Source organism: Equus quagga, chromosome 7, assembly GCF_021613505.1.
Source record: "Equus quagga isolate Etosha38 chromosome 7, UCLA_HA_Equagga_1.0, whole genome shotgun sequence".
In the NCBI taxonomy this organism is placed as follows: Eukaryota; Metazoa; Chordata; class Mammalia; order Perissodactyla; family Equidae; genus Equus; species Equus quagga.
Window position 1 is genome coordinate 24545234 of NC_060273.1, and position 22303 is coordinate 24567536.

A 22303-nucleotide genomic window follows, 5' to 3' on the forward strand; every position below is an offset into this window, starting at 1 on the left:
GTCCATAGGCTGGAGCAAATCACTGTGCATGGGTACAAGAGAAGCTTCACAGGAAAGAGCTGTGCTCACAGAAAAGGGTTAATTCTGAAACGTCACTCTGACCCAAAGTACACAATACAGCTTGCATTGAATAAGCAAAATGAACACATCAATCCTTAAAACAATCCAACCCAGTATTCAGGAATTGACAACAGTGTACACCTGAAATTACACGTTACAAACCATTATAATCCCAATAAAATTACTTGAAAAAAATAATCCGTCTAGTAGGGGTACTGGGAAGATGATCGCACACCAAAATTAACTACTTTTGAGTAATGAAATTAATATAAGGTAAAATTTTTTTATTTTTTATAGGTTCAGATGTTTACTCACATGTGATTGACATTTGACATTTCTTGAAGTTGCAGCTTTTTAGAAGAGATGAATAATGAGAATGAGAAAACGTAAAGCAAAGTCGTAATGTTTATCTTTTCCTATTCAAGATGCACCTTTTGAACATCTTTAGTAATTAGGACTTTCAACTTGAAACATTGTTTTAACTGTTTAAGATGGAAATAAAGTTTAAGCTGGAAATAAACTACATTGGTTAAAATTATTTCCTGAGACTTCAAGTTTGGATCATCTTTATAAAACAACAAACTTGCATAAAGTAAAACGGAATCAATAAGGGAGTGATCTTAAGGACTATATCAAAACAGTAGTTCAATTTCAGTGTTAACACAAAGTGTGTGTTCCCAGGTTATCAGACAAGGATATTTCTTCTAACACTACAAGAAAAAATTTTGACTTCATAATTGAAGTTATTTTAAAATGGGAGCTTTCTGAGAACTTGTATTAGCAGTGAATTCTGCGTGCTTAAAACCAGTCAGGACCTGTTCAAGTTAAGAACTCTTTTTTCAATTAAAAACTTCTGTCCACAAAATACATCTGTATGTTTACTTTGAGTGAAACCCTAATTTATATTCTAGAATATCTCTTTTGAGGTTAAGATTTTAAAAAACTCACATGTTGTCCAAGTAAGTATTTACATACTAAAATAATTAAGTTCGATTACATCCCAAATCACGAAGATTTATCAGGTGTTTATCAGAACAGGCCCTGTTCTAGGTTCTCCTCATAATGACTTATTTAATCCTGCTAAGAAGTCTCCAACCCTACCAGACAAGAGGCAGAGACAAGAAAGGGAGTTAGGAAGCTGTCTAGAAACACAAGCCATACTTTAATAAAAATAAAGAGTGGTTTTATTGGTTACATATAATTTCAGCTATATTAATATATACTATAAACTTTAAGAATTAGAAGTAAGTGACTATTTTTACCAATAATCATCTAGGTTATGGCAGCACGTTCAATGGATATTATTTAAGTCCTGCACAGCCATCATCTGTTTTTCAGAAAATCAGGAAGTCATCATCCAAGCTTTATGTTAGGCCATGATAAGTACCCCTAAACACACATTTCATTAAGTAGAAATAAGCTGTTATATGCTTTCTTTTTCACCAAATACTCCCATATTGTCATGCAGACATGAATATCTTATTGTACAAAATTTAAGTTTTTATCCACAAGAGTTGCATCTAATAACTTTTATGGTGGAAAGCTACAAAGGCCTGAGACAGCAACAAAATGCTACTCTGGACTTTGTATCTTGGATTTTTCATTTTTGCCTAAAACCCCACTTTATAATTAAAACTAAATTAATCCCACATTATAACACTTATTTAGGAAAGTCTTTTTGTGCATATGTTTAACACAAAGATGGAAAACATCAAAGTTTGAGCAAGTATTTGGCAGACCAGAGAGTAAACAAAACTGGGAAATGAAAATGCTTTAGTGTTTTATAGCTGAAGAGACTGATGAATATCATTCAAATTTCTCATCTCCTTCTTCCACATCTTTCAAATTGAGTACTTCCAAAGACCCTTTGCCTTTTGTTTCCTTTTTTATTAGCTCATCAATTTCTCTGAAGCAGCCCGGGTCAATGAGACACACCTGAAACATTTAACACAGCTCTTTACCACATGAAGATGAGCAATACAACAGCATGAACACAGCTTTAACTTCCTCTAAGACAAACACACGACACTTTCTAGATATCTCTACTACCACAGTTCTGCAGTGCAAGAGAGAAGACCACGCACAGGCAGGAGACTAGTCCTAGTCCAGCCTCTGTTCTTAATTATGCATGAAGGCTCCTGTTACAGGAATTAACCTCCCTGTTTGAGGACTTATTCAGATTCCTCAGCTGTAAAATGAAGTGGCTGAACTACAAAACTATGGTCTTTTTCATACTAAAATTTAGCATTAAAACTTATAGTTCAATGAAATCACCTCTTTTTATCCACATTTGAAAGAAAAAAATTTGAAGGCCTATCCAGAAACTATGGGTAAAGTTTTGAAACAATTTTAGAACTTCAAAAACTGTCAGATGTGTTGTTTCACATCTAGAGTGGAAAGTTCAACAATCCTCCAGAGCTCATTTATTTAAGAAGCTATGAAGCCTCAAAGACAAGACAGGAATTTGCAGACAGCTGAATTTATACTATGTCTGAAGCTGTGGGGTGAGGAGCCAAAGACACAATACTTTTGCTGCTTCTTTAAAATGTTCTGTGGTAAACGAGACTGACAAACTTTTAGTCCCATTTCTAATTTCCCCATAATAGAGGACTCACTGTAAAATATATTCTCTCATCTAAAACAAGCACAACCAACATAATTTTACCATGAATAATTTAAATAAAAAACAAAGAAACAAAAATTCTAAGTGTGCCTGACTACAATTTAGTTCTACTACTCAGACTTAACATTTTTACCTAATTCCAGGTGAGATGTTTCTGGATACGTTTTACTGTTCATATCCTCTAAATGTTTATTACACATTTATGACTAGAGAATAAACTATTTCGGTAACAAGGAAGCAAAGAAATAAAAATATTAAACCTTACAATTTCTAACTGTTGACTGTAGTCTTCACTTTCTATAACCTTGATCAATGGCTTGAGCTTTTCTTTCAGTTTTTTCCCTTCATTCACTGGAAGAATGAACCGAAGTCTCATGTGAGCACGTTCTATCTTCATTTTCTCCTTTAATTGCTTTATCACTTCCAAAGCCTATCAAAACAAAATTGCAAACATTTAGGATGTCTTTGCTTCTTCTGCTGACTTATCTCCTAAAATATTCAAAACAAAGCAGTTTCCATCTAGCTGGATTAGGCAATGGTTTCTTAGATATGACACAAAGAACATAAACCACCACAGAAAAAATAGATAAACAGGACTTCAATTATAAATTTTTGTGCTTCAAAAAACTATCAAGAAAGTGAAAAGCCAACTCCTAAAATAGGAGAAAATATTGGCAAATCACACATTTGATAAGGCAGTAGTACCCAGAATATCTAAAGAACTCTTACAACTCAATAATGAAGAGAAAAATAGTCAATTAAAAAATAGTCAAAGGATCTGAAAAGTGATTTCTCCAAAGACAAAAGGTCAATAAGCACAAGAAAATATGTTCAAATCACTAGTCTTTAGGGAAATGCAAATCAAAACCAGAATGATACCCCCAGGATGGCTATAATCAAAAAGGTGGACAATAAATATCGTCGAGGAGGTGGAAACACTGAATCCTCGTACACTGACTGTGGGAATGTCAAACGGTGCAGCTGTTCTGGAAAATGGTTTGGCAGTTCCTCAAAAGGTTAAACACAGTTACTATATGACCTAGCAATTCCATTCCTGGGTATAAAGAAATGGAAACATATGTACAATGGGATATCACTCAGTCCTAAAAGTCATGAAGTACAAACACAAGCCACAACATGGATCCTTGGAAGGGCCACATATTGTGTCATTCCGTTTATATAAATGTCCAGAATAGACAAGTGCATAGAAACAGAAAGCAAATTTGTGGTTGCCAAGGACTTGTCAGAATGGAGAATGAGCAGTGATTGCTAATGGGTACAGCGTTTCTTTTTGCATTGATGAAAATGTTCTCAAATTAGGTAGTAGGGAAGGTTGCAAAACCTTTCAATATGCTACCCAACTGTACACTTTAAAAGGGGGACTTTTATGGTATGTGAATTATGTATAAATAAAAAAATCTGAAAATTGGAATTAAAATTAAAAATCCAAGTTTTATCTTTAAAGGTTTGATTTAGATAGGAAGATCAGAGTCCTAGCATATTTGTGTTTAGTTAAAAAAATCCCATTACTCCTTTCTACAACCCCCATCCTCTCCCTCCCTTCTCTCCAAAACTTCCTACCCATTTGCTTCCAAGCAGTATCATTTCATTATTACAGACCGACTACTGTAATGCTTTCTTCAGAGAAAACTGATTTTCATGGATACTTTCTGATGACATTAAGGACCACTCACCTGCTGTTTTGTACTCTTGTTGGTTTTGACTGAATAGTGGATGTCCTTCATAGCTCTCTCAATAAGGATAACTGTGTATGGTCTCTTTGTTTCAGGGTTTACACATTTGTCAGCTACAATAGTTGCAATGTCCCTAAACATCTGCTCCAGCTGTGTGTGTCGTTCTTTATCTGATACTTGAACCTCTCCTTTAGTCAAAATCTGAAAAAAAAACCCAACAAATTTAAGACAGCAATGTTTTTATTACACATTATTTGTTAACGAACCACAAGAATTAATAACTGAGAAGAAAATTAAATTCCATCCTCTCCAGCTACTGATATGCAGATAATGATTTGAGCTTTGTCTAAAGAATGCACTGGATTATCTTGTGCTCCAAGATTTCGCTCATTTAGGGAGGGGGAAAAAGCAATCTTAGCAAAGGGTGTAAATGATGAAATACTTAGAAAGGAATTCTATTTTCAGGTATATTACATTAAAGATATATAAATGGACAAAATAAGGCAATTTAGCAGAAAATTTAAGTTCTGAAGTCTCTGGAAAAAAATATGCATGTCCTGAATTATTAAAAAGTGATATGCACGTCAAATTATTCGGTGGTAATGGTTCACTCCAAAAAGTAATGTTTTAAAGTTTGACATACATATAAATACTTACACTACAAATGGATATTAGGGTCAATTATCCTGTGGCTGTTGCAACCCACCTGCTTACAGATTTCAGTCTGGTCGTCTGTTCCAAATGCACTGATGAGATCTTCTTTCTTTGCAACTTGGCCTTTAGAAACATTTACAAACACTGAGTGGGTCTGTAAAACTTCATCAAGGTCTTTTTCCCTTGGGAGGGCAGGAAAAAAGATGCTAAGTGAATACACTTGAAAGTTGGAAATTCATTCATATTTAAATACAAGATGGCAACATAGTAAATAGTAAGAAACAACAAATACTTCTAAATGACCCTCAGTGCTGAGGGAACATTTTCAAAACTCAGAACCAAATTTGTATTCGTATTTCCTCACTTGAGGAAAACCTCGTGGGAGTATGCATGAAACGCGGGGCGGGGGTGTGGTCGGGCTGCTGCCACGGAATACTGATCTCTAGAGGGCAGCAGTGAAGACACTACGCACTTTGCGGAAACTAACTGGGCTAAGATTTGTGACATCCAACGTACTCTATGGAAGTATTTGGAAGACTAGGCCCTTTGCCTTTATCAGTATTCTGTCAAAACGACTGAATATGGGGGTTTCTGGGCTGTAACTTTTATGATACCAACAAAGAAAAACCAAATCCCAAACCAACTAAACGAAAGATGAACGTTTGGTTTAGGCGCTAAGCTCGGGAAGGACAGTGACACCTCACGCACATAGCAAGAATAAATTTTCCATTTCCTTCCCATACAAGACCTCAGCCAGACCCACTGATTCGACGACCCGAGGTAGGCCACCTCGGAGGCTACCAGCTCCGGCCAGGGCCAAGAGGGTCACTCACACGCCGCTCCGCCAGCCGACGACCTTGTTTTTGTAGCAGGCGATTTCGAAGCGCTTCCCGGCGCGCTTCATCCGCACCACGGCCACATTGGTTAGGCGGATCTGGTTGGTGGGGGTGAAGATCGACATCGTGGCTGCTCACAGATCTTGGGTCGGGCGAACCAAGGTAGACCCGCGCCCCCGGCCTGGGGGCCGCCTGCGCTTCGCTGTAACGACCCGGCGGCGCGCGGCACGGCAACGTCTGCAGAACGCCCGGCCCTGCGACTAACTCGGCCCGCGGCCGGCCGCCACAACACTCAATTAAGTTATTGCGCAGGCGTCAGGTATTGCGAAAACCGGGAGACGAAAAGTGAGCAACAACGCCTGCGCATTGTGGTTTTTACGACATCGTTCCGCGCCGAGAACGGAGGCGCTCTTCCTGACGTAATTTACTTTGACCAATGAGCTAGAGAGCCGTGATTGACTGAGTTGATCTTTGCTGACCCGGTGGAAACACAGCGCCGGCGCCCCATAGTTCCGAGGCGTTAAGGGCTACACCCACTTTTATTCTGGAAAATTATTAACACAAGACGTAGAAAAAAAAGTGTAGCGAACGCTCATGTACCTACCACCCCAACTCAATAATTAACATTCCGCCATTCTTGTTTCATTCTCCCTCATTTTTTTGTTATTTTAAAGCAAATCATAAGGTTTTAGCTTGAAATACTCCAGTCTGTACTCCTAACAGATACACCCAACATGATGAACCATAATCCCTTAATATCATCTAATAGCCAATCCATAATCAAATTTCCCCTACATAATGCCTTTTTACAATCGGTGTGTTTCAACAGACATCCAAAAGGGCTGACAGGTTGCACGTGGTTGATGACGCCCTTAGTTTCTTTTACAGCCCGCCTCTTTTCCCTTTTTACCCCGCTACCATGCCTGTCCTGATGGCCCCGCCCCTTCCTCCTCTGAGCCAATCCGAGCGCGACCGGGAGCGCTCAGGCGTCCTCGCCCGGAGCTCTGGCAGTGCTTCCCTCTGGGCCCGCCTCCTTCCTCCTCTGAGCCAATCGGGACGGGCCTGCGAGTGGCATGGCTGCCTCCTGCTCCGCTTTGCGTGGGTTTACGGGTGAATCCGCGAGGCGGTAAACCTGCGCAGGCCGCCAGGTTTTTCAGGCCTGCGGTCCTAGTCTCCTGTCGGGCTCCGGGCACGGGCTCTGAGGAGAATGGGTAAGGGCCCCGGCGGGCAAGGTTCGTAGGGCGGGAGGGGAGAAAACCGTTTTTCTGAGAGCCTCTCCGGGCGCAGTGGGACCCTCGGGCCCTTCCTTCAGAGGTTGTTGCACTTGTTAGCACTCGACTGATACCGCTGGGGGCAGGGGAGGACTGATCTCTGCTTTTGATTGGCTTTTGCCTTTTGAGGCTACGGGGTGAGTGTAGAACTATGCTTCTAACCTCAAAAGGCAGAGAGAACTGCCCCTCCCCCCCTTATCCACGCGTGTTGGGGACTTTGGGTCCTTTCTAGGGTCGAGCGACACCTTTAAGTCCCCAGTTTTACGCTTCGCCTTTTGAAATTGGGCACAGGTTCAACATTTGAGGCCAGGTCCATCAACATGTCCTTCCAAAAAATGGGGCATGAGGTCAATTATTTGAGAACCCTTTACAAGTAGCCATAAGTCTTTAAAAATAAAATTAGAGAAAAGGGAATACTTTTAAGTACTTTTTAAAGCTTTTCTTATGGAGCAAGCATAACAGAGCAAAATTAACTCCTAATTCCATATAAAGTGTTTTGACTTTATTCCCCTCTCTTCCTTCCAAATGCTGTATCGAAATGAAGTTACAATTTTATATTCTTTTTTATTTTTGAGTTAGCATAGTCATTATGATAGTTTTATCACGTTACCACATAGTGTGTTATTTTTATTAGAGTTGATTATTGATAGATTTTTTTCTCCCAGTTGTTGAATATGAAGGTTTTTTAAAAAAAATTCTTAAAATAGAGATGGATGTCTTTGTATATGTAGCTTTAAGTTACGTTTATGTATCATTTTAAATTTAGATCCTTCTTTGGATACATGGGACTTCTCACCTTTAATATCATTGTGGATACACAGGTTTTACATATATTGGGGCTTTGCCTTTGGCATCAGCCTTTGGATTTGTTTCCAGATTGTCATCAGGAAGCAGGTAAGTGGAGTTATTTTTTATAGGAGAGTATTTAGACATCAGATTTTATAGAGAATTCATAGTACAGATTTTCTGAGAGTTTCAGGAAAATACAGAAAAGCTAAAAAGAACTTTAAGTCACTCATGTTTTTTAGTTTTTTTGTAATGCCTAAAAAAATTTCTTCTCAGTTTTTAGAGAATAAGTTATTATGAACTAAGTTATTTACCGTTTCTTTGGTGGGCTGTGAGTGTCTCATTCTTAAGATAGCGGAAGATTTGTAATGAAATTAAACTTTCATTAAAAAAATCTGTTTAGCACCTTTAAGTCGTAGTAGTCGTCTCTTTTCTTTCCACTAATTAAGAATCAGAAAATAGGTTCCTTCTCTTATTCCGCTAAGACACATTATGGGTGAAAGTATGTATTGTTTTATCCTGGAGGGAATGAGAATCATTATAGTCTTAAGAAATGTGAGTTCTGCCTTTAAAAGACCTAATTATATATACCAAGGGGTGAATGTTTGAGGAGAACAACCAGAGAGATTAAGAGAATAATAAAATGGGTCAGTGACTTTGCTAAGTTTCATCTCTCCCAAAGCTGGGAAAAGATTCAAATTTGATGGATTTTGTGCAATCGTCTATCCTCAAGGACAAGACCTCACAGGAGAAATCTCTTTCAAAAGCAACTCGGGATTTGGTGACAAATGGTTATATCTCTCTTCAAGAGAAGGAAGTCTTTGTGTCTGGAGTGAAGATTTTCTATGGTTCCCAGACTGGTACAGCAAAGGTAGGAACTTTATATGATGCTTTTTCTTGGGTTTACTGATGTTTTCAGAAAATCCCTAGGAGCATCCTTTAGTAGTGAACTGAATTGGTCTTCTGATCTTCTTTAGTCGTCTTTTTTTCCCTTTTCCATCATACATTTTTCCTTTCTGGGATGGTGGGTGGGTTTTATCTCTTGTGCCCAATTCCAGCTACTTGGTGGTATCTGATGGTCCCTGTCGTGAGGGCTCTTCGTTCTGAAGCTTGCTTCTTGCTTTAGCAGAATGGAGAGAGTTCTCAGTCTATTATTGACGCCTCTGGGGTTAGGGGTAGGGGACAGTGAAAAGAGAATGGCAGCAGTAGTGTCCAGTATGGGCCCTGACTTTCAAAACTTCACACAGCTATTTAAGGAGACATTTTGATTTCTAATAGTGTTAAAAGTGTTGACAGTAGACATTGAATACTGTTTAAAGCAGATATACTCCACAGATATTTAGCTGAAAGATGCTTTCCATTCTTTAATTGTATCTAGATGCTGCTTGCTTCTTTGTTAGGAAGGTCACATCTATGTAGTGCTTTCTAGGAAGGAATTCTAAGGCTAACATGAAAATGAATTAAAAAAATCAAGCTCCATTATTTTTGTAGAGCACTAAACAGGATTCTACTGCCCCCTTGCGGATATTTTGTAGAATAGTACTTTTTAGGTTTTTGGTACTTCAGTGTGGGTTCTTTGTGCCACATCATAGTTGAAAGTCACTTCTTATTAAGTTCAACCTTAAGCAGCAGAGGTGGGAAACCAGAAGAAAGGCAGAAAAGGCACCTAAGCAGCCAAAAGAAAGTCCTTTTACGTTACTCATAAGAGTAATTCAGAGGCTCTTTATGGTATTTTTTTTTAAATCTTTTACATATATTCTTTTTTTTTTTGAGGAAAATTAGCTCTGAGCTAACTGCTGCCAATCCTCCTCTTTTCGCTGAGGGAGACTGCCGTGAGCTAACATTCACGCCCATCTTCCTCTACTTTATATGTGGAACGCCTGCCACAGCATGGCGTGCCAAGTGGTGCCATGTCCGCACCTGGGATCTGAACTGGCGAACCCCGGGCTGACGAAGCGGAATGTGTGCACTTAACTGCTGTGCCACCAGGCCGTCCCTCTTTATGGTATTTTTAAAATTTTTAAAAGATCAAATTAATACAGGTGCATGGAACAAATCCAGGTGTGTGGAAGGTTCGTAATGAAAAGTACTCTCCAGAGAACTTTTAACTATTTCTATTTTTAGTTCCTCTGATGGTTATTTCTTTAACTTGCTTATGCTGTGTTTCTAGATTTATCAAGATTACATAAAAGTTATTGATTCCCTTTATTAGTCAGTTAACGCAAACATTTCTCAAATCTCAGTGACTTGATATTGTTGCCCACATCACAGTTGATGAGTTAGATGGCCTGCCTTCTTAAAGCTGTGCCATTGGAATTTCTTTCTTTTTTTTTTCTGTATACATTGTGAAATGGCCACCATAGTAAGTCTAGTTAATATGTGCCACCTTACATAGTTACAAAAATAATTTTTTTCTTATAATGAGAACATTTAAGAGTTACTCTCCTAGGGACTTTCAAGTATGCACTACAGTATTGTTAACTGTCATCACCATGCTGTACGTTACATCCGCATAACTTATTTATTTTTTAACTGAAAGTTTGTACCTTTTGACCCCCTTCACCCATTTTGCTCACCCTCTGCCCTCCCCCCAATCTGTTCTCTATATCTGTGAGCTTGGGTTTTTTGTTGTTTTTAGATTCCACATATAAGTGGGTATTTGTCTTTGTCCAACTTATTTCACTTAGCATAAGGCGCTTAAGGTCCATCCATGTTGTTGAAAATGGCAAGATTTCTTTCCTTTTTTATGGCTGAATAATATTCCATTGTGTGCATGCGCATGTGTGTGTATTTTATATATATATATATATAAAATATATACACATCTTCTTTATCCGTTCACTCTTCAGTGGACACTTAGGTTGCTTCCATGTCTGGGCTGTTGTGAATAATGCTGCAGTGAACATGGAGGTGCAGATATCTTTTCAAGTTAGTGTTTTTATTTTCTTCAGATATGTACTCAGAAGTGGAGTTGCTGGATCATATGGTAGTTCTATTTTTAATTTTTTGAGGAACCTTCAACTGTTTTCCACACTGGCTACACCAATTTGCATTCCCCCCAACAGTGCGCAAGGGTTCCCTTTTCTTCACATTCTTGCAAACACTTATTCTTTTTGATGAGAGCCATTTTAACAGATGTGAGGTGATATCTCATTGTGGTTTTGGTTTGCATTTCCCTGACGATTAGAGATGTAGAGCGTCTGTTCCTGTACCTGTTGACCATCTGTATGTCTTCTTTGGAAAAATGTCTCTTCAGATCTTGTGCCCGTTTTTTAAGTGGCTTATTTGTTTTTTGCTGTTGACTTATATGAGTTCTTTATAAATTTTGGCTGTTAATTCCTTATCAGATATATGATTTGCAAATATTTTCTGCCATTCAGTAGGTTCCCTTTTCATTTTGTTGATGATTTTCTTTGCTGTATAGAAGCTTTTTAGTATGATACAGTCCCACTTGTTTTTGCTTTTGTTGCTTGAATTTTTTTATTCTGCTTTCACATTTGATTGATTTATATTTGGCTATGGAAGACTAGGTTCAAGTATTTTTCCTTACACCTTTGAACGGATCGCTTTATTATCTTCTAGGAGGTAGTGTTGCTGATGGGAAGGCTTGTCCTTGCATACTTTTGTAGATGACTTGGTTTTTTTGTTTCTGGAAGCTTTTGGAATCATTTCTTTGTTCTTTATGTTTGGAAACTAAGCGCGATGGTGTCTAAGTTGAATCTTTTTCCAACCATTGTGCTGGACACTTGGGATCTTTGTTTTGAAGATTTCTGTGCACTAGTTCTGCTAATATTTCTAGGCTAAATTTTTTTCCCTTCATTTTCTGTTCTTTCTGAGACTCCTGTTAGTTGAATGTTGGGCTTTTTGGATGGTCTTCTATGTCTCAGATCTTTTCTTTCACTCTTTTTATAACTTTTATTTTCCATTCTTATGTTCTTGGATTTCAATTCCAAACCTGTTTTTGAATGTCTTATTTTGGCTCTTATGTTTTTAATTGCAAAAATGCCATTTTGTTCAATTTTTATAGCATCTTGTTCATAATTTGAGAATCTGTCTTCATGAGTTCCTTTTTCTATTCCCTGATTTATCTGCTTTCTCAGTTTTTCTGCTGCTAGTGTTTCTCTTTCCTGCTGCTTGTTCTCATCATGTTCTTGGTGATCCATGGTTTTCTGTTTATATTTAGGACAGAATGATGGGATAGGTGGTGTGGATTTTCTCTGTGACTGTGTGAACAGACTTGTTTTGTCTCACTGTAATTCTCACTGGATGCTCTGTGCAAGGTGGGTCAGGCATGCTCTGTGACTTTTTGGTCCCACATCCCCCTCTCACTACCACCTAACAAGAGATTTTCACATGTTGAGGTAGATGGAGTAGCTATTCTGGTTCACAACTGATTTGGCTTGAAGTAAAGAAGCCTGTCTCATGGCCCAACAAACATACATTGTACGTCTGCTGTCACATTAAAGTAAAGAATGGGCTCTCTTAAGATACAGAGGCCAGTATCAGTAATGCATGCCTGTATTAGTACTCCTGAAGATAAGGTCCCTTTCCTGGACATCAGGGTCATGTTGACCTGCTAATTTGCAACTGAATACTTCTTTGAAACTTTGATGAATGTGTATCCTGGGCGTGTTTAATGTATGTTCTTTGTTCTAAAAAGCTCTAAGACTGTACTGAAAACCATGCTTCTCCAGATTGCTTTCTTCCTTTGTGGAAATTGCCTTCCCTGGTTGTAATCCTCACCCTGGCTCAAGTAAAGGTCACTTTCTCTCTTTTATGTGTAGAATGGTTCTTGGTTATTTTGTGTTGACACACCCCAATTTTTTTTTTATAGTGAAACTCCCTGAAAGTGTTCTCTGTGTTTGCTATCTCCAGTTTCTCTACTTCTGGTTTTAGAGGGCTTGCATGCCCAGGTGTGCTCCCATTGGCTTCCATCTTGCTAATTAATTCTCTGTCTTCATTTTACTTGACCCGTTAGCTGCATGACCACTCCTTTCTTCTTGAAGTACTTTCTTCACTGAACTTTTGAGTGACCGTTCTCTAGGTGGTCTCCTCTTACTTTGCTGAGGCTGCTCTTCCTTACTCTCATTTGCTGATTCTCTTCTCCTTGGCCTCTAAAGGTAGGAATGTTCCAGGGCACAGTCCTTGAGACCATGTCTTTATCTGAGCTCATTTTATTCTCTAAGGGATCTTATTGTCTGGAGCTTTAAATTCTATCTGCTAGATAGAATTTGACAAACTTTCTCTGGAAAGGGCCAGATATTTCGTTTTATATATATTTTTTAGGCTTTTTGGTTTTGCAAGCCATATGGTCTTTGTTGCAATACTCAACTCTGCTGATGTAGAGTGGAAGCAGCCATAGACAATATGTAAATAAATGGGCACGACTTTGTTCCAGTAACCTTTCCTTAACAGAAGCAAACAGAGGGCTGGATTTGGCCTGCGGGTCTTAGTTTGCTAACCCAGTATTAGATGATATCTAAATTTATGTTTCTAATATGAACTATTTCTCTCAACTCCAGACTCTCATATCCAGTTGCCTATCTTAGATCTTCATGTGAATGTCCAGTAGGCATCTCATAATTAATATGCTCAAAACTGAACTCCCAATTAGAAAATTGCCTAAACCTCTTCCACTTATAATCTTTACCACTTCAGTAAATGGCAGCTTCATCCTTCCACTTGCCTAGTTCAAAAATACTTTGACTTTTCTCTTACAACCCACATCCAATCTGTCAGCAAATCCTGTTTGTTTTGCTTTCAAAATAGACCCAGATTCCAGTCACTTCTCACCACCCTCACTGTTACTGCCCTGGTCCAGACCACCCTCATATTTTGTCTAGATTACTGCAGTCAATTCCCTGTTGGTCTCCTTCATTCAGTACTGCTCAGCCCCTCCCCTGACTTCAGTATACTTTCAACTCAGCAACCACAGTGGCTCTGAAAACCTAGGTGAAATCTTGTTCCCCTCAGCTTAAAACCCGGCAGTGACTCCTTCATTCATAAGCGTAAATGCCAGAGTCCTCATAGTTGCCAAGGAACCCTCACATCTGATGCTCCATCCTCTCTCTTATCTCATGTCCTTTGTCCCCACTTCTCCAATCTTATTAACCTCCTTGCCAAGTTGGCTCCCTCCTTTGGACCTTTTTATTTACATGTTCCCTCTGCTTGGGATAGCCTCATGGCTTGCTCTCTCATTTCCTTCAAGTTTGGCTTGAATCTTCATCTTGGAGACCTGCTGAAGTGTTTTCTGACATTGAATGTTTGTTGTTTTTCCACACCAATTCACCAGCTCTGACACTGACTCCCCAGGGTTCTCCTCGGACTCCACAGGTTTGAGGGCTCAGTCTACAAGACTGTCCCCACTTCAGACACCAGTCTCAAGTCCCAGGGGCCACCCATACCTCTGACTGGCCAACTGTAAATTTGAGGGTTCTCACAATCCCCTTCTTAGGTTCAGTACTTCACTAGGATGACTCACAGAACTCAGGAAGTTGCTTTGCTTACCTTTACTGGTTTATTATAAAGGCTACAAGCCAGAAGCAGACAAATGGAAGATGTGCATAGGGCAGGGCTTTTGGTGGGGAGGAGTGGCACAGAGCTTCCATGCTGTATCTGGGCATTCTGCCTCTTCAGCATATCAGTGTGTTCACTAACCCCTATCATTTAGGGGTTTTATGGAGCTTCCATTACATAGGCATGATTGATTAAATCATCAGCCATATTTGATTGAACTCAGTCTCCAGCCCCTCCCTCCTCACCACAGGGAGAAAGGGTGCTGAAGGTTTTTACCCTCTAATCGCAGGGTTGGTTTTCCTGTGACCCACCCCAATCCTCAAGTTACGTGGAGCTGCCTCCCCCCTCAATGAGTCATCTCAATTATATCCCAAAGATAGTAAGTTCTAAGAGTTTTAAGCTTTGTGCTAGGAACTGGGGTCAAAGACCAAATATTTATTTTTTATTATACATGTTTGCCCTGATCCTCCCTATGTAAAATAACAACTCTCCTTGTACCTCCAATATTGTGTTCTTACCCCTTATCCTGATTTATTTTCCTTTATAGCTCTAATCACCATCTGATATCCTGTGTCTTTTCTCATGTCTGTCTGTATTTACTCTCTGTCCGTTAGAACATAAGCTCCTTGAGGGCAGGGACTACGTGTGTCTTGTTCAATGTTGTGTAATGTTGTCCAGAACTGAGACTGGCATGGTAGATAACCAGTAAAGGAATAGACGCTTGGCAGGTGTAGCTTTAGTCTTGGCAGATAGGGAGCCAAGTGTTAGATTACTAAGCAAAAAAGAGGAAGGCGTTTTCCTGGGATGCCAACATCTGGCTAAAAATTTTAGTTTACCGCAAACATTTGGTTCATCTTGTTTGGAAAAGAGCTGGCAGGTGTTTTGGCTAGGGGTAAAAGGTAAATGTTGCCTAGGCTCTGTGAGCACCTGTCCCGTGTACAAATTGTCTGCTCGTTGACTCTTCTCTGCCCTGCGGTTCCCTCCCATTTCTGCTACAGTGGCTGACTCTGAGCCCAGAGCCTCTCTGGGGTTCTGTCAAACATATGAACTCTCTCATAAGGCTTTCATTTATCAGTCACCCTGCTCCTATTTGCTTTCTGTCTTCCAGAAATGTGTGAACATTTCTCATATTTCCCATTCACTCTTCAGTATTTCTTTTTGTACATCTGTGTGTTTGTTTTAATGGGACAAAGCAGCTGGAATGTCAAAAAGCCAATTTAGATTTAGTCCCATATGTGTACTTAGAGAGTGAGAACACCACCATTGAATGACTGATCTCTATAAATATGCTTGAGAAAATGGTAGAAGTGAGAATAGTATTTGTGTTTATGATGATAAATGTTGGTCACCAGAAAAGTTTTTCATGATAAATGCCTCATTCCCTTGCTAATGGGGTAAATGAAGATGGTGCTTTACTTATTTAGCTTACTGAATGCTTTATTTTTTTTTTCCTATTAGGGATTTGCAACAATTCTTGCTGAAGCAGTTACCTGCCTAGGTCTGCCTGTGGCAATTATTAATCTGAAAGAATATGATCCAGATGATCATCTAGTAGAAGAGGTTGGTAGTTATCTTATTTTTTCTTCAATAAAAACTCTCAGATTTAATTGATCTCTTATGTTCTGGGATAAATAGAATGTTCAGAATAAATTTAATTTTCATACTAAGAGATTTCCGTTGGTTGAGTTTTCACTGTCAATCAGAGGTGTTGAATGTATGGTACACTGATGTGTAAAGAGGTGTCTAAAGTGGTGTGAGTCCTGTCCCTCTGGAGTGTTAGGCTCTCCTGGGGTAGGGGTAAGAGTGGGAAAGATTGGGTGGTTTGAAGTTCCCTCCTCCTTCCTGCTATGAATCTCCTAATCAAGAGATGGTTGTTATTGATGGCAGTGTGCCGAGCATATGAACCATGTGTAAGCCTACCGAAAGGTCCGGAGCCACTTGGGTAGCAGAAGGAGTATGAATTTTGGAGTTAGAGAAATCTCTTAATAGCTATGTGACCTCCATGTGTTACTTAATGTCTATGAAGGTTTAATTTCTTCACCTAAAAACTGCTCCCTCTCCTCTAGTCATAGCCAGTTAGGGAAGTTAGCCTTACAACAGTGGTTCTCAAAGCTTGTTCCTTGAACCAGCAGTACCAACATCTCGGAACTTATCAGAAATGCAGATTTTCAGGTTCTAGCCCAGCCCTGCTGCATCAAAGTCCGGACATAGGACTGTATTTTGGCAAGTGCTCCAGGTGATTCTGAAGCAGCTGAAGTTGGAGAAGCACTTAGAGCATGGCTCGACGAACTTTTCCTATAAAGAGCCAGATAGTAAATATCTTCAGCTTTGTGGGCTGTGCAGCTACTCAGTTCTGCCTTTGAGGCACGAAAGAGCCATAGACAATGTGTAACAAATGAGTGTGGCCGTGTTCCAGTAAAACTTTATTTACAGAAATAGGCAGCAAGCTGGATTGGGCCTATGGGCTGTAGTTTGCCAGCCCCTTCTTAGTAGATAAACTTCTAGCTGTGACTCTGTCCATTTCTTTCTCCCCTAAGAAAACATTGGAGTGCACATGAATGAGCTAGAATATGCCCTAAATTTTTTGTGAAAAATTATTAGCTTTGGTATTTAATTGTTAGTAAAGGATTACTTATAACTTACCTCATGACTTGGAACTGTTAAGATATGTTCAAGCAGATGAAATACTGTGGCAGGGCTAAAGATGTATTTTTTCCTTTGTATAGATGATGGTGCTAAGTGTTAAGTTACTTTACGTTTAAAAAGTTTTATTGTTTTAATTTTTCAAGTAATTTTTTAGAGATCTTTATTTTTCCTGACTGATTTGGATTTTGTTTTCAGTATGACAAATTGGAGATGATAGGAATTTATAGTCTGAGAAATAGAATGGAGTCTGTGGTGAAGGGCAGCAGGAGGTATATTGGCAGAAACAAGGCACTGGGTGTTCTCCCGTGTGCAGGGTGTCGGTGCTGTGTTTTCTTCACTTTCGAAAATGAGTAGTTTCTGAAAGCACCTTTTGTCCTTAGAGATTAGTTGTGATATGAATGTTGGCATTTTAAAATAGGACTTTCTTCATTGAGATAACTTATATATTGAATATTCTTCTGAGGTAATTACTTTCTTGGTTAGGTTACTAGTAAAAGTGTTTGCGCCTTCCTGGTTGCTACATATACTGATGGTCGACCAACTGAGAGTGCAGAGTGGTTCTGCAAATGGTTGGAAGAAGCATCCATCGATTTTCGATTTGGCCAAACTTACCTGAAGGGTATGAGATACACGGTGTTTGGCCTGGGAAATTCTGCCTATGCAAGCCACTTCAACAAGGTAGGTACAAGGTAGGTATATGTTGAATTATAGGGCTAAATTCTCTTTTTTCTTTTTTAGATTTAAAAAAATTTTTTTTCTTTTTTCTTCCCAAAGCCCCCCAGTACATAGTTGTATATTTTTAGTTGTGAGTCCTTCTAGTTGTGGCATGTGGGATGCCACCTCAGCATGGCTTGATGAGCAGTGCCATGTCCGTGCCCAGGATCCGAACTGGCGAAACCCTGGGCCGCTGAAGCAGAGTGCACAAACTTAACAACTTGGCCACAGGGCTGGCCCTTAAATTCTCTTTTAATTAGGAAAATATTCACACACACATACACATATATGTGCATAATAATCCACAAACTTTGGTATTTAATAATAAACTTAGTGTGTTGTTCTTTATAGCTGGGAATTGCTACATGTATATATCGAAGCTTCCTGTTTAGTAGGCTCTCAGTAAATTTTTATCGAGTCAAGTGAATGAATATGCCTCCTATTGTCTAGCATCTTAGCGGCCTTCACTTATGGCCGTCAAGTCCAGCCTCCTGTCCCTAAGCAGGACCTTATGGATGGAAAATCACTTACTCTTTGGACTTTGTCAACTGCCCCTTCTGTTCTTGAACAGCCTTTACTGCCCAAGCTAACTCTAATACAGTTGAACTCATTGTCTTTTTTTACTTTTTTTTTAAAGATTTTATTTTTTCCTTTTTCTCCCCAAAGCCCCCCAGTACATAGTTGTATATTCTTTGTTGTGGGTCCTTCTGGTTGTAGCATGTGGGACGCTGCCTCAGCGTGGTTTGATGAGCTGTGCCATGTCCGTGCCCAGGATTCGAACCAACGAAACACTGGGCCGCCTGCAGCAGAGCTCGCGAACTTAAGCACTCGGCCACGGGCCAGCCCCTGAACTCATTGTCTTTTAATCATTAACTTCTAAAGGGAAGTAGAGGAAAAACATTCACTGCCCTTTATGTAGTAAAACATTGTTTTGTTTTCCTGGAACTTTTTTTTTAATGAAATTAACTTGGCTCCTTTTCTTTTGCATTTAGTTCTCTATACTTTAAAAAGTAAAAATACAGAGCCTCTCCATTTCTTAGTGGTTCTGGAAAGTTACCAGAACTTTTGTGTGTGTCCTTCTCCTCAGTTATAGGCCTAGCCTGGCTCACCGGTCTTTGGTAGAATGTGAGCACAGGTCAAAGTGGAGATCTTTCTTTAAACTGGTTTTCATTCAGTTGTTGTATCAAGATGTATATTTTCCCCCATATTTTCAAAGGAATTAGATAAGAAATGGTAAAATTCAGATATGTAAATATTTTGTTTAATGTCTTGCCACTGAGAAAGCCTGTTTTTGAACTCTTAACTGTGATTCTTGATAACCCCTGTGCCTCAGCTTCATCGTGTCATCTTGCAGTAAGATTAATTTCCGACTTTATGAAATCACCAGTCTTGCCAGATGGGCTTTGTTATTAGCTGGGCTTTGGCCCCATAGGCTTTGTTACATCTTGGAACAAATTATTTTGCTAATGAGTTGTTTTATTCTGACTACGATTTAGAATAGTAGTTTTCAAATTCTTTTTTAGGTATTAATCCTTAGTTTAATAAAAGGGTTTGTCTGTCCCTTTACTTAAAAAAAGTCTTATACCAAAAATCGGAATATATGTAAACTGCAGCCCTTCTGGGTCAAGGCTGAGCCAAAGGCTCAAAATCCTTAGTGCTGAGCAGCTCTCTCTTCCTCAGCCTCAGCCTGCAACTGGGGCCCCAGAGGAACTGTGGGCTTTTGCAGAGCAGTCTATAAACCTCTGATTTAGAGGATTGTGTTTTTAGCTCACCTATCTCTTTTTCTTGTAGATTGGCAAGAATGTTGATAAGTGGCTCTGGATGCTTGGTGCTCACCGTGTGATGACTCGAGGGGAGGGCGACTGCAATGTGGTTAAAAGCAAACATGGCAGCATTGAAGGTGACTTTAGAGCTTGGAAGACCAAGTTCATCTCGAGGCTACGGGCGCTTTCTAAGGGAGAGAAAAAGTCCTGTGGTGGCAACTGCAAGAAAGGCAGATGCAAATCTAGTCAGCATGGCTCAGAGGAAATGGAGCCGGGGTCTCCCGCCCAAGATGGATTGCATCAGAGAGACACTGAGGTATGAAGCCTATGTGTCCATGTCTCGTTGCTCTCTTCCTGTGTTTGGAGATGCTGAGCCTTACCTCTGCCATGAGAAACTCTTTCATTGGCTTCTGGTTAGAAGGAAGATCTGAAACTCGTGTAGTGGTGTTTTAGAGAGAGGGTGGTCTTAGGAGTTAAGCCATGTTGTGCTGGATGTTTTTCTATATCTCTTCTTGAATCCTTGCATTGCTAGAGTCATGTAGATTTCTACCAGTTTGCAAGTTAGGAAACAGAGGCCCCGAGAAGTTAAATATGTCCCAGGCTGAACTCCTGTCTTTTTATCCCCAAACCACTTATTCCTCGTGACCTACCTTCTTTAATGACTCCATGATCACTTAAACTCGAAGGCCGCAAGTCATCCTGGATTCATGTCTTTCATCTCTCACATTCCAAACATTTCTCTTTGTTCCTTCTTCAGATACCCCAGTTCCTTTGAAACTCATGTCATCAGGCCACATCATCTCTGCCGTCTTCATAGTTGTTCTTTTGGCCACCTGGTCACTTGAGTCATTTAGAAACAGCTTTGTCTGCTCACTCATTGTGTGTCTACCTTTGTTCCTGTCATTACTCTTTGTGGCTGAGTCATCCGTGTAGATGACTTATCCAGCACCCTGGCCTGCCAGTCTCCTGGCCTTTACACCTCCAGCAACCATTTTCTTCACTGACCTTGGCCTCTCACTTCCATGATCACCTCTGAAATTTCATGTTCCTTTGACCCAAATTCTGACCTCTTTCTGGTGCTCCTACTTTCAAATTCTTTAGATCCCATACCTTTTTCATTGGATAGAGAAAACTGCTTACTTCTCTTCTTTCCTTACCCAGTTTAGATTTTATACTCATTCTTTTATAAACATATTCAGTTGCCCTGCCTTTCACTTCCTTTCTAATCCAATTAGCTAAATCCCTAACCAGGGTGAAACCTGCTATCTGCCTTCCCCCTTGCCTGCTGCTTGCTGCTTGACCACAGATTCATGGCCACTGGCTTGAGCCTGTATGCCCTCAGACCTACCCAACAATCGCCAGCATTCTCTCCTAAGTTCCCTTTCTCACTCTCCAAGATGATATTTCATATTCTTTTTTTCCCTACCCCTTCCTCCAGCTCTCAGAGGAGAGCTGTGTTAGTCCCCTCACCCTATCTACATATTTTCATCTTTTCTGTCACAGAAGACCAAGTGTCTTCTCTCATTTTCAGGTCAAAAGACCACTCTCTGGATCTGCATGCTCTGGAATCAGGGACTTTTTTTCCTTTGTTTATTGCCTCTCTCCTGCATTGTTAATCTTTCCCTCTCTACTAGATTATTCCCACACATATATAAACGTGATCTGGAATCACCTGTGTTTAAACAAACCCAAAAAGGCAAACAAAAAATAAATCTTTACTTTGTTCTATTTTTCAGCTAGTTTAATTTTTCTCTTCTCTTTTGTAGCCAGTCTTTTCGCTTACATTCCCTTATCTTCCCTCCACTTGGCTCTTAACGTGTTTTTAAACCTTTTCTTAATTGAGGTAAAATTCATATAACATAAAATTAACCATTTTAGAGTATGCAATCCGGTGGTATTTAGCACACACACAGTTTTGTGCAATCACTGCCTCTATCAAGTTCCAATACCTTCTCATTGCCTCAAGAGAAAACCCCTTACCACTGAGCAGTCACTCTACTTCCCTTCCCCTACCCCTGACGCTCTCTAGTTTGCTTTCTGTCTCTATAGATTTACTTATGCTGGGTATTTTATATAAATGGAATCTTTACAATATGTGATCTTACAATACAATATGTATCTTTTGTGTCTGGCTTTTATCACTTAGCATGATGTTTTTGAGGTTCATCCATGTTGTAGCATTTATCAGTACTTCATTCATTTTTGAGGCTGAATAATATTCTGTTATATGGATATACCACATTTTGTTGATTTATTTATCTACCAATTGAAATTTTGGTTGTTTCCACCTTTTGGCTGTTGTGATTAGTGCTGCTGTGACATTCAAGGACAAGTATTTGTTTGAGTAACTCTTTTCTGTTCTTTTGGGTATATACCTAGGAGTGGAATTACTGAGTCATGTGGTAATTCTATGTTTAACTTTTCGAGGAAGCACCAAACTGTTTTCCACAGTGGCTGCACCATTTTACATTCCCACCAGCCATGTACAAGGTTCCAGTGTCTCTACGTCCTTGCCAACACTTCTTATTTTCTGTTTCTTTATTTTTAAATTATAGACATCCTAGTGAGTGTGGTGTCTCCTTCTGGTTTTGATTTGCATTTCCATTTAATGACTAATGATCTTTTCATGTGTTTATTGCCATCTGTATATCTTCTTTGGGGAAATGTCTATTCAAGTCCTTTCCCCATTTTTTAAATTGGATTGTTTCTCTTGTTGTTGAGTAGTAAGAGTTGTTTATTT

At 39.5% G+C, this 22303-nt stretch overlaps 2 protein-coding genes across 6 annotated transcripts in view; one reads left to right on the plus strand and one right to left on the minus strand.

Annotated features, from left to right (window-relative positions):
- Positions 1–329: 329 nt before the first annotated feature.
- SBDS (SBDS ribosome maturation factor) lies at positions 330–6212 on the minus strand. The gene is made up of 5 exons (XM_046667331.1): positions 5865–6212; positions 5084–5213; positions 4378–4578; positions 2949–3113; positions 330–1995 (listed from the first exon to the last, which is right to left on the minus strand). The coding sequence occupies exons 1-5, from the start codon at positions 5990–5992 to the stop codon at positions 1867–1869; spliced, it is 753 nt and encodes a 250-aa protein (XP_046523287.1). The 5' UTR covers positions 5993–6212; the 3' UTR covers positions 330–1866.
- A 729-nt stretch (positions 6213–6941) lies between these two features.
- The window catches only part of LOC124242811 (S-adenosyl-L-methionine-dependent tRNA 4-demethylwyosine synthase TYW1), a 213546-nt gene continuing 198184 nt past the window's right edge, over positions 6942–22303 (plus strand). For 4 of the 5 annotated variants that reach the window (XM_046668117.1, XM_046668120.1, XM_046668122.1 and 1 more), the window contains exons 1-6: positions 6942–7078; positions 7905–8032; positions 8607–8795; positions 15899–16000; positions 17570–17764; positions 19592–19879. In XM_046668117.1, coding sequence (XP_046524073.1) covers positions 7075–7078; positions 7905–8032; positions 8607–8795; positions 15899–16000; positions 17570–17764; positions 19592–19879 — 906 coding nt within the window. In that variant the 5' untranslated portion in view covers positions 6942–7074. The remainder of the gene's footprint in view (positions 7079–7904; positions 8033–8606; positions 8796–15898; positions 16001–17569; positions 17765–19591; positions 19880–22303) is intronic. The other variant, XM_046668119.1, reaches the window with a different exon arrangement.

What these genes read in the sequence shown, in the direction of transcription:
- SBDS (XM_046667331.1), bottom strand. Translation starts at nt 5,992, where the DNA reads ATGTCGATCTTCACCCCCACCAACCAGATCCGCCTAACCAATGTGGCC. An exon ending in GTCGGCTGGCGGAGCGGCGT is followed by an intron (nt 5,214 to 5,864) that starts GTGAGTGACCCT and finishes TGCCCTCCCAAG; the next exon opens with GGAAAAAGACCTTGATGAAG. An exon ending in ACAAGAGTACAAAACAGCAG is followed by an intron (nt 3,114 to 4,377) that starts GTGAGTGGTCCT and finishes TTGTTTTGATAG; the next exon opens with GCTTTGGAAGTGATAAAGCA.